This window comes from Lissotriton helveticus, chromosome 8 (genome assembly GCF_964261635.1).
Source record: "Lissotriton helveticus chromosome 8, aLisHel1.1, whole genome shotgun sequence".
Classification (NCBI taxonomy): Eukaryota; Metazoa; Chordata; class Amphibia; order Caudata; family Salamandridae; genus Lissotriton; species Lissotriton helveticus.
The window spans coordinates 330,953,168-330,965,704 of record NC_136069.1 but is presented as its reverse complement, the minus strand read 5'-3'; the positions used below and the strand labels follow the sequence as shown (position 1 = coordinate 330,965,704).

General features: G+C 48.0%; 1 protein-coding gene across 2 annotated transcripts in view; it reads right to left on the bottom strand.

Annotated features, from left to right (window-relative positions):
• The window catches only part of NUP58 (nucleoporin 58), a 429,593-nt gene that overhangs the window by 23,768 nt on the left and 393,288 nt on the right, over positions 1–12,537 (bottom strand). The window contains exon 15 of one of the 2 annotated variants that reach the window (XM_078657109.1): positions 12,413–12,508. The exons of the other annotated variant lie outside the window; for it this stretch is intronic. Coding sequence (XP_078513235.1) covers positions 12,413–12,508 — 96 coding nt within the window. The remainder of the gene's footprint in view (positions 1–12,412; positions 12,509–12,537) is intronic. 2 annotated transcript variants of the gene reach the window in all.

Genomic DNA, 12,537 nt, shown 5'->3' with positions numbered 1-12,537 from the left:
TGTGACCAGTGCGTGGGTGACCGTCTTTCTTGTTTCGGTGGGGATCCAACGGAAGATTTTTTTGAGCATGCGTAGGATGTTGAAGCATGATGAGACGGCGTTGACTTGTCTTGTCATCGAGATGGAGGAGTCCAGGATGAAGCCCAGGTTACGTGCGTGGTCCGTAGGTATGGGTGCGGTTCCCAGGGCTGGTGGCCACCATGAGTCGTCCCAGGCAGCGGGGGATGAACCCAAGATGAGGACTTCCGTTTTGTCCGAGTTCAATTTTAAACGGCTGTTCTTCATCCACTCGGCTACTTTTTTCATTCCTTTGTGTAAGTTGGTTTTGGCGGAGTTTGGGTCTTTGGTGAGGGAGAGGATCAGCTGGGTGTCGTCTGCGTAGGAGATGATGTTGAGGTTGTGTTGGCGTGCGATGGATGCGAGGGGGCTCATGTATACGTTGAAGAGGGTGGGACTGAGTGATGATCCTTGCGGGACGCCGCAGATGACTTCGGTGGCCTCTGATCTAAAAGGGGGGAGGCGGACTCTCTGGGTTCTACCGGCGAGGAATGAGGTGATCCAGTCCAATGCTTTTCCTTGGATTCCGACGTTGCTGAGGCGTTGTATGAGGGTGCTATGACAGACTGTGTCGAAGGCTGCGGAGAGGTCAAGTAGAATGAGGGCAGCTGTTTCTCCGTTGTCCAGTAGAGTTCGAATGTCGTCTGTTGCTGCGATGAGGGAGGTTTCGGTGCTGTGTTTGGCTCGGAAGCCGGATTGTGAAGGGTCGAGGGATTTGTTGGATTCGAGGAAGGCGGTGAGCTGACTGTTGACGGCTTTCTCAATGACTTTGGCAGGGAATGGGAGGAGCGAGATGGGGCGGTAGTTCTTAAGTTCAGTGGGGTCTGCTGTGGGTTTCTTCAGAAGTGCGCTGAGTTCGGCATGTTCCAGCTTTCCGGGAAGGTAGCGGAGTTGAGGGAGCAGTTGATGACGTCACGGAGATGCGGTGCGATAATGGAGTCTGCTTTGTTGAAAATGTGGTGGGGACATGGGTCGGTTGGTGATCCCGAGTGGATGGAGTTCATCAGTCGGATGGTGTCTTCAGTGGTGATTGGGTTCCAGGCGCAAAGGTTGTTAGAGGGTGGTTTTGGTTCGGAGGTGGGTGGAGTGGACTGGTCTTCGGACTGGCTTCCAAAGCTGTTATGTATGTCGGCGATTTTGTTGTGGAAGAATGAGGCTAGGGAGTCGCAGAGGTCTTGTGAGGGAGTGATGTCGTTGGTGCCGGCGGGGGGGTTGGTAAATTCTTTGACGATGTTAAATAGTTCCTTGCTGTTTTGGGCGTTGTTGTCAAGGCGATCCTTGAATGCTGATTTTTTGGTGGATCGGATCAGTTGGTGGTGTTTGCGGGTGGCGTTCTTGAAGGTGGCCAGGTTGTCGGTGGTTGGGTTTTTTCTCCAGGCTTTCTCGAGGGTACGACAGAGCTTCTTGGATTTCTTAAGGTCATCGTTGAACCAAGGGGCTCTTTTGCTACCTTGCTTGATTTGATGGTTTTTCAAGGGTGCTAGTTCGTCAGCGCTGTGGGTGATCCATTGTGTTAGGTTGGTGGCTGCTTGGTTTGGGTCCGATGATTTGGCAGGAGGGTTTTGGTGAAGCGATGTGAAGAGCTGGTCGGTGGTAATTTTGTTCCAGTTTCTTCGGGGAATAGGTTGTGGGGGCTTGTGGGTCGTGGTCTTTTTGTAGTTGAAGTGAACGCAGCTGTGGTCCGTCCAGTGGAGAGCTGTGGTGTGATTGAAGGAAATGTGCTTGCTGGAGGTGAAGATTGGGTCGAGCGTGTGTCCGGCATAGTGGGTGGGGGTGTTGACAGTTGTTTGAGTCCGAGGTTGGCCAGGTTGTCCAGAAGGGTGGTGGTGTTGCTGTCATTTTTCTTTTCCAGATGGAAGTTGAGGTCTCCTAGTAGAATGTAGTCCTCGGAGGGGAGGGCGTGTGGGCTGATGAAGTCAGTGATGTCTTCGCTGAATTGTGTGCGGGGTCCTGGTGGTCTGTAGATGAGGGTGCCTCTGAGTGTGGTCTTGGGGACGGTGTGTATCTGGAAGTGAAGGTGTTCGGCGGCAGCGAGGTTATCGTCGGAACTGGTCGTGATGCGGATGGTGTTCTTATGGACGATGGCGATGCCACCTCATGTTTGGTTGGTGCGGTCCTTTCGGATGATCTTGTAGCCGTCCGGGATGGCTATGGCGATGTCGGGAGCTGATGATGCATTCATCCAGGTTTCTGTAAGGAAGGCGGCGTCCGGCGATGTAGTGTCGAGTAGGTTCCAGAGTTCAATGGCGTGTCTGTGGACCGAGCGGGTGTTGAGCAGGATGCATTTCAGGTGGTTGGTGTCGGAGCTCTGTTTGTAGTTTGTGTATTTGGTGCGGGTCCTGATGCAGTCGAACTTGCAGGAGTGGCAGGTGAAGGGTCCATGGGTGTGTCCTGGGGTGGCTTGGTAGCAGTTTGGAGGTCGGCCGGGGTTAAGTGCAGAGAGGGATGCGGCGGCGTATGTAATGCGGGTGGAGTGGATATTGCGGGGACCAGGGGTCTGGCACTGGGCGCGGTCCAGGCGCGGACGGGCGTAGACGGGCTTACCTTTGGCGCCCCTTCGGCGCGCATGGGGCGCGACCGCTGTGCGTGAACGCTGCGCGCAGGTGCATCCGTCATATGTGTATAGTGGAGGGGGCGGAGCAGCTGGGAGGCGGGAGCGGGGTGGAGAGGACGGGCTCCGAGGCACAACAACAGCCAAATGGCCGCAAAAGTGAAACCGGAACAGGATGGGCCGCAAAGTGGGGATACGCTGTGGGAAACGAGCGATATTAATAAACAAATGAAGGTCTAATTTACACAATCGAGCGATACAGACTAGGACAGCACAAAATGCATAACACAATAATTGGACCAATGTTAACGAGGCACAGCGCTCAATCGTAAGGCAGGCAGCAGTTAATCAGGCGCAGAGCACAGAGCGCAGCTCAACGATACCACAGGCAGAAGTTGTGCATGGCGTGAGTAAAGGATCACTGCTCAGTTATATCACAGGTCAGCAGGGAGCGTGGGGAGCGACCGCCACAGAGAGCGTTGGGATGGTCACAGCGCTTCTGGGGACGGGGCAAGCCTAAGCAGTTCGTGGGAGGGAGGTGCAGCTGGGGGGCGGGAGCGGGGTGGAGAGGACGGGCTCCGAGGCACAACAACAGCCAAATGGCCGCAAAAGTGAAACCGGAACAGGATGGGGCGCAAAGTGGGGATACGCTGTGGGAAAACGAGCGATATTAATAAACAAATGCACTGGTGCTCGAGAGTTGACGAGGATCCCTCCTAGTCCCAATATATAAGAAGGGTGCACTGGACAAGCCTGATATTTTTACACTCATCGCCCTTTCAGACGTGGAGGGGAATAAAATATTCCCTGCCACAGACACTGGATTTGAAAAGGAGCAGGGTATGGAGATCAATCTACTCTGTATGTCGATACTAATTAATAATGCGACTATAAGGGGCCCTCGGCGGCACTGTAGTGCATTTATTGATTTAGAAACAGCCTTCGACAAAGTAGATAGAGACCGGCTGTGGGCCAAACTGGATGGATGGAGGATTACATCACATCTACTGGATGCAATTAGGAGTCTCCATACAAATACATGGGTCAAAGTATGAATGACCAGCAAATGGGCCTACTTATTCAAGATTTATACAAACAGGGGCCTTGAGCATGGCTGTATTTTGGCTCCTTTACTCTTTAATCTCTTTATCTTGTGCATCTGAATGACTACCTCGGCAGAACGAACTGCTTTCCACCAAAGCTCCAAGCACAGAGGGTGCATATGCTACAATACGCCGAGGATGCAATACTTTTGGCTCAGACTGCACTTGGTCTTCAAAGTATTAACATCTCTGGCTGAGTAGTGTGAGATCAACATCGATATCAACACATCGAAAACGAATATCTTAAGCTTCGGTAACAAGAAAAACAATAGAGATTAAAAGAGCATCTAGCATCAAGTACCAAGGAGTCTGTATTAATGAACGTGGCCTTCCAACTCCACAACTTGCAGCTCTGGCAACACCAGCCTAGGCCCTTACCTTTGCTTTCAAGCGCCTATATCAAAATCTCTCAGGTCTGGATCTGACAGCAAGCCACAAAGTTATTGAAAGCAAACTAATGCCCACACTAGCATATGAAGCATTTGTTTATTTAAATCGTATCACAAGTTGGCTTGACATGACTCAATGCCAATGTTATAAGCACTTATTCAAGTTACCGGCATGTTCTGTAAAAGCATAAATCCGATTGGAGTTTAAACTGGATTAACAAAATTGTGCATTATACACCAGATTTTTATCTATGTGCTTCAATCTTGTAATAACTGGGCAGGAATCGCTTAAACAACTCTTGTGGGACATTACACAGGATCCGAAATCTGGTACCTACAAGCATATCCAGCTAGCAACAGACCATCTGGTAGATCGAGACCTCTTGAAGACTGTTTTGCCCCAGAAAAGTCTGTTCAAATTGCTGATTAAGCAAGGGAAGCTCTTCTTAGCCCATGAGGAGGTATGTTCCATTAATACCATGTAGCTCGCTGACCTAAAAATTGTTTTATATCAACTAGTAACTCTTCCTGTGTACTTATCACTTCCTATAAACTTTTATAGTACAATCTCAACTAATGCACCTGAGATTCGGCTTAATACCACTCAAAGCATATACATTCGACCAATTGACTGTCACCTTGGACGTTTTATGTAGGGGCAGTGGTTTTAAGCAGGAGTCACTTTCACATGTTTCAGGTCTGTGCCCTTTTTTAGGTCTCGGCCTGGCGAAAGCAGCGCATGCGTTGCTCTTGCCATGCAGAGGGCTTTTTGGAATCAATACGGATTCCGAAGCCGTGTCCCAGCTCCGCCTTCAGCTTTCCTTAGTGCGCGTCGTTTGGAATCACAAATTATGCCAAAGGGAGTGCAATGATTTTACCGAAGGCATGTCAATCCCTCCTTCTTGCCAACCTGTTTCCTTTTAGCCACGCCTAGCGGCATTGGATCTCTTACCGGCACAACGAGACACAGTAGGTTTATTATTATCTTGCTGCACTTCTTTTTTTAAACAATTGCATGCAATCCTGCTTGGAAAGAAGCTGTGGCTGCCGGCCACCGCGGACTTGTTTACCAATTGCATTGGAACAGAGGAGCAACCCCTTACACGTTATACCTGCGCTCTGTCATTAATAGAACTGGAATTATGGAAACCCTCTTTCACTGTTTATCAGCCTCGTGACCTGCAGAAAGGCGTGCTACAAGACTGCGTGGGCTTCCTGTACTGGACAAGTGTGTGTAGAGATCAGACGTTCTTGCTACCGTGAAGCAGTTCTGAGTTAATACTGTGTGTTTGTTCTCGGAGTCTGGTTGATTCAGAGTTTACTTGTGCTTTCTGTGACGTTCGGTGCCGAGAACCTGTCTCCCACAGACACACGCGTCATTTTCTGTGCTACTGTGTATCAGGGCTACGCCACTGGCGTAACGAAAATTGAGGGTACCTCCATGCAAGGTATGTAGAGGGCCCCCGACCGGGCTCAATTAGGAGCTCTCCGGACAGAGTGCAGTGCCAAGGGGGCGCCCTGGAGCTTCGGGCCCCCCCCGCACCGCGTGGGCTGTGGGGGCCTGTGTTACACCCCTGGGCTACGCCTTCCAGTGCATCTAAACCTGAGCTCCATTCAGCTGCCGTCTCAAGTGCTGAGCTGCTTACCCGGCAAGCATGGCGATGGATTTCTTGGCTGGCTGTGCAGGAGGTAAGGGCTGTGCTGCAGCGTTGTGTAAGCGTCTCTCTCCTATTGGCAGTAAAATAGAGCGTTAATGGTCTATTCCAGAGGTGTGCCAGTATTTTCAGCGTTTGGCTTCCTGTATATATTCCGACACACGTACTATGTACACTTGTTTTCTTTGATTTTATTTAAATACATGGTGTGCTGACATGGAGCTAACCTGGCCCTTTTGCACCAGGTATGATGTTTGATCCTCTGGATTTTTTTTATGCTACATGTCGTGCTCAATTCTCGTTTGTTCCTCTTTTAGGACGCATGGCCATGGTGAGCGAGTTAGGAAAAAATCTGTATTACTGCAGAGAGGAAACCGGAGACTTGGAACTGCCTCATAAAACACTTCACTATCGCAAAATAATCTTTCTTGCAAACTCCAGGCCGCAAAAAGCGGAATGTAACAAACAAACCAACAGCTAGTAAAATGAGGAATTCCAGGGTCTCCAGCCCTTTAAGAGGCCCCCTCCAACTCAGCAGCACAGACGCAGGCACCCAGGACCCCTTCTGTTTACACTTCACTCCATGAGTCACAAACTAGCTGTTCTTTTGAAGAATCCTTCTGTGTGACTACTCCGCCTCCCTGCCCGGGAGTTGCTCCTCTCGGGGCTTTAACATGCAGGTGAAGGGGAACCCGCTGGCAGTGAAGGGACGCCAGTAATTTGTGTACACAGACTTATTTGTTCACAGGATCTTAGGTAGGGGCGCTCTGCTTAGAGGCACTGTTTGTCACACTCTCACCAACAGGCTCTAACTGTCCTCACACACCAGGCCGAGCTAGAAAGTAGCGCTGTAGTGTGTGCTAATGAGGACGCAGCAAGTGTGTAGGGTGCCAAGATTGTATTCTTTCTTTTACTTCCCCAGCCCCGGGGAGGGGGGTGCTCTTGTGTCCCTTTTCCTGTCCGTAGGTCTTTCTTTGCTAACAGAAGTGACTGTGCAGAAGAGAAGAACTGGCAAAACTTAACAAGCATTTGCAATGCAATAGGTCTCGCATTTATTGGAGTTGGAGCTATTGACATTGTAAATGGCAATGTTTTTTAGTTATGTTTTGTAAGTGGAGTGATAATTTAAAGAAAAAAGTGCACACTAAACCATTCTATAAGCTTCTATAGCAACTGTACAGTAAAGCTAAGGCTATGTTAACCTAAAGGGGTGTAAATGAGTGAATACAAATACATAAAAAAGGATCTTAAAATGTTGTAATTCTGGCTCACTTCTATTGTCCTGACTGGACAGAAGCACCAGGACACACTGTCTGTGAGAGCAAAACTCAGGAATGGAGGGACCCGTGGAGTCTTGGGAGACAAAGGATTCAGCTGGTAATCAAAGCACTAGTGTTTCAGCAGAAGCCCCTCCAGTCCAGTCTATAAGACGAGAGATGGGGGCCTGCGGAGCAGAGAATGAAGCAGATAAACAAAGAGGCCAACCAGTGAATGTGCATGAGATTGACCACTGTGGTGCAGGCAATTAAATGGACAGGTGGGTAGATCTCTGCTGCCCTCACGTCCAAGGGTAATCCTAGTAGGAAAAGGCCAAAGAAAGAAAGCGCATAAGCGACAAGCTATCACCAAAAGGAGAAGCCAAGATTTGAATGTGCAAGGAGCACAACCACGCCCTGCAATGAACCATGACATGGGCACCTGTCTAGCAGCTCTCTAGCAGCTCCAGTACTAAAGCCTACAGTTCCACACAGCACACCTGCGCCCCTTTTTCTTAGACCTCAAACATTTGGCATTCATTATGCCAGATATCTAAAGGGGGAGTTACCTTTCACAGGAGCAGTTTCAGGATCCCGGTGGGGCCCGGTGCTCAGCCACACGGCAGATAGGCGTGTTTCAAGGAGAACCGGTGCAGGACGGCAGAGTCGGAGCTCCATTCAGTGCAGCAGGTGCAGTGGTACAGGTGCTGAGGGGTTTGCAGGACTCACTGCGCTGGCTTTAACTATCATATAGGGCAAAGTGGGGGGGGGGGGGGCGCAAAACAAAAGAGCTTCCGACTGAGGAACCAGGTCTTAAAAAACGTGTTTGATTCTCGGAGTCCGCTCAACTTCCATGGATTCTCTGCAAATCTGCTCGTGCCTACCAAAAATGAAGGTGTATAACGTAACTGGTGCTCATGTAAAGGAACGAGTCTGCGCGATATAAAACATTAAAAAAACAGTACCCCATTCAGGTGTAATGTTAATTGTTGTATTATATATCTGGATGCAATGACAGAAGCAGGTGTCACACTATGCTAAGCACAGATTGTTATGCATGTTTTAAGCCACGCTATCGGCTACGCCCCTTGGATCCCTCCCCCCCAAACCCATACCATTTTTTCATTCAGCTTAAAGCGCTTCTTAAGAGAGCAGGTGCATGTGTCTTCGAGAAAGGGTGCAAGTGCGGCTACGAGGGTGTTCAGGTGTATGCTGCATGTGTTGGGTGCATGTAACCTCAGGGTAACAAAGTTGTTATGGTCATGGTGTCAACATGGGAAATAACAATCATTTCTACTGGTTGGACAGTAACGTACAGCCCTAGCATGGGTGCACCGGGCTGATGAGACTTCCCGGGTGTGGCGCCCCCTCTCTTACTCTGCCGTTTGTTGCTTGGTGGCGCAGCTAAAAGGCCCAGCTTTGGCTGGACGTTTCAGTCCGATTTCCAGGAAGGGCATCATCTATGCTTCGCTGAACCTAATTTCCGAGGCTAATTACTGCATCTCTTCCAGGCACGCGCCGCGTCCTACTCTGGTGCGCTCCGGCCCACTCCCTGGGCAGTGGCCAGCTCACCACGCACACGCAATTAGAATTCTGCTCCACTCCCTCGCACTCTGTGAGTGAGCTTTCGAGCCCACACCCTTGTCGAAGAATGCCCTGTAGTGGCGTTTGCACGACGTGAAAACAGATTACAGATCCATACATTTGTGCTGAGCAGATTAACAAAAAGAAGAAAGAACTAATAGTTGGATGCTGAGCTACACATAGCAATTGTGTTGAAGTGTTTGTTTTTCTAAACTGGAATGCTTTAACGTGGATGTACAATTTGTATTGGGGATAAAGAAAGACGGACTTCATGTGTATGAGAGAGATGCACACAAAGAGAATAAATGAGGGAGAAAGAGAAGGGGCTACGATGGAATGACACAGTAAAGTCTGCAGTTAGCAGCCAGCCTGTTTATCACCGCCGCGTGCCTCGTGAAGAGCGCCGCGCGCCCCTCTGCAGACTCCCCTGCATTCCACGAGGCGCGCGTCGCGATCCGGCTTTGTCTGCCATGCAAAAGCGCACGCGCCCAACGTTATCCTATGGGACAACGCTGCGCGCGCAGCCAGGTCTTGTCTCCACATTCCTACTCGTTGTCGGCTGAGACGACAGCAATAGTTCTCTCTGCGAGAGCGCGCTTTTCGCAGCGAGGCCTAAAAACAGTGAAAGCATGTATAACGAACCCCCAACCACGCAATGCTGAACACGGAGTAAGCTTTTCAACACAAATCCCGTTTCCTTGGATTTAATGGCACATCGTTTTATTTGATCAAACACTAAGCCAAAGGCCGTTGAAATTGAAGGAGGTTTTTGACGATAAAAAAAGGATGCTCGGGTGACAGACCACAAAACTGCCACTTTATATGCCTTTTCCTGATACTGCTGCCTCTCTGGATGTGCTGTTATTTCTTTGCATATATATGTGTGTGTATATGTATATGCATATATATGTATGCATGTTTATATGTAAATATATCATACATACATATATATGTATATATGTGTATGCATTTATATATATAAACATAAAAAGCGGCTTCTGCAGAGTGCGTCCTTAATGCAGGGCAACAGATGGATATATATATATATATATATATATATATATACACATATATAAATATATATACATATATATATATATATATACATATATATATATATATATATATACACACACAAACATACATGTATAAACATATACATCTGCATATCTATATAAATGCACATATATATGCACATATATATCAGCGCGCTTGCCTGTGCTTCTGTTTCTGCGTGAAGAAGGCAAGAGTAGACCCAGATTCATCTAAGTGATTTTTATTTTGCAATCACCATGTTGCCATGACGCGTTTCGGCCGGAAGAGACGGTCTTGATCAGTTGACTTGGGGTGTGTCCTTTGGTTTTGCTTTGTTCGCCCTAAGTTGGCAGGGTATGCCCAGAGGTGGATCCCTTGCTCACTTTGCCACTGGATTCAAGATAGCCTGGCTGATGACGGCTGATTAGCCAGAAACCGGTCCCAGGATGCTTGTTTCCGGTCCAGAGAAAACATGACTTGACAGTTCGGGCTGGACTGTTCCCATGAGGGATAGGGTCAGACTGATTTGAATATGGCCATGTCTGAACTGGGGTGGTGGAGTGTGCTAAAGAATGATGGTTTAAACCCAGATCAGTTGACTGGGGGTGAGTGTTTGCAATGTTCAACACTCCGTCCATCATCCCCTTTGGTTTCGCCTTGTTGTTTTGTCATGACCTTGGCAGGTGGTAGAAGCTCTTCCTCGATGCCTGCCCTGATTGGGAAGAGGTGCAGATGGTACACAGATGCAGGGCACAGTTCACAACTGCTGCACCAAAGCCGGTGAAAATCACATGGGCTGGAGAAGGTGGTGTGGGAGAGACACACACACCCACCCACACAATCCTTTCACCTACAAAGGTATTCCTTCAAGCATACTGCTAGAGTTAATCAGCTTTTTTGGGTCATGCTAGGCATTGATCTGAAGACTTTAATCTCAGCCTGACTTAGTATGCTAAAAACCTTTAAGAGCATGGATTGATCTCAGGCGTTGGCACTCCAAAGATAGGCTCACTGCACTCTGAGCAGTCGATCCTCTTGTTAACCAGGGCTTAGTAGCATGCGCCTAGTCCTTAATTCTAGGGCAATGGTCTTTACCCCTAGAAGGGAGGAATCCAAATATTCGGAAAGGGTCCTCAAAGGCACGCAGAGCTTTCATTACGAAAAAAGTAAACACTAGATATGCTACAGGAGTGAGTTTAATCAAAATTTGAGCAGGTGACCCAAATCGAAACGGGCAATCAGATCGCCAACTAAACACAAATGTTAGTGAGACCAATCCTAACAAAGTGCACTTTCATTTTAGGTGGGACCAGCTCCACAGAAACAATCTGCAGGGGAGTAGGTACCTTCGTTCTGTGTGCTTGCTTCTAAACAACTCTGGCAAATTAGGTGTTGTTGGTGTAATCGTCTCTCCAGCACGACAGGATATGGTGACTGAGCATGAGGTCAATTTCTGCTGTACAGCTGGGAAGACCTGGCAATGCCTTCTGGACACTTCCTTGTTCAAGTGTTATTTTTTTCATTCCACAGGTTCAAGAGCAACAAAGGATCTGTTCATTTCTCTTGCATGAGGATTCCAGGCAAACAGTTGCATTCGGGTCCACACAAGGACTGCACAAGGAGAAAGAATTCAAGGAGGTGAACGATAGCAGGGAGGGTCACATTCAGGGAGACCGCTACCCTTACACCTACCTAAACCTTTCTTTAGGGGCTACATAAATTCAGGGCGACCCCAACCCATGATCACCCCACTTCTCATGCACTCAAACACTCAGACACCACACAGAATTAAGAGGCCCCACTCATGCAGCTCTACATGAATTTATCAGGAAGAACCAGCGTGTAGTCTTCCCAGGTGGGATTCGGGTAAAAATGTCAGAGCCCCGCAATACTATAATTAGCTGTCACCATCTGTGAACACAGTGCCATGGCGTAGTAGTTACTCATGTCAAAAGTAGTATCAATTTTGGGTAGACTACCATCGTCCGACAGACTATTACTCCGTTGGTGAACAACATTAAAGTCACTATAAAAATGCACTTGTCAACAGACTCGTGATATACACATCAGAACTGCCAAAATGCTAAAATAAGGAGCCGAATGGATACATCAACTGGGACTTTCTAACCTTCTAAGACATAAGCCAGGATAGGTCAGGAACTGAAAGAAACACTAAACTTAATGATGCAGTAGCCATGCAGTCAAGAATCGGGTTAAATACTGCATTTTATTACAACAAAGCATAATTGATATAAAAAATACAAATATTCTAGCAGTTGAAAAGAAAACTTTCAGAAATAGAAGACATCCAGGGGCGGTCAGACCACTTTCAGATGACTATTGGTTATACACTTAAACATTAATAAGACATGAAAATGCCAGACATTAAAATGGCGTAAACGGGTGCCTACTAAAAACACTATAGATCGTGTGTAGCCTACGCAGAACAAATCTAAGCGGTAGGCTAACAACCACTTCGTCCTTGCTAATATAAAAGCCTAACAGTGTAGTCGAAACAGTGATCTGCCTAGAACTCATATGCAGGACAAAATGCCATGCCCTCTTGAAGACAGCGCGGTCCTTTTAAGTCCAATTTTAGAAATTAGGTTTTGTTTCCCTTTCATAAAGACCACTCCCTCAAAAGTAGACACATTGCTCTCAAGAATTGGGAAAAGCCCTGCAATCTACAAATCCTGGGCAGATCACTGCGAATGTCAAAGCAGAAATGGTGGATAGCTCAGACAGCGCCATCCTCAGGGAAAATAAGTTTTTGTATACAAACCTGCACTAAGACTTCCAGAGGGCTTAGCTGCAGTTCCATATCCAAATGAGGAGCCGCCTGTGGGGTTGCTTCCAAAGGCAGAGCTACTTCCAAATCCTAGTGGAACAGTAGTAGAAAGACATGCA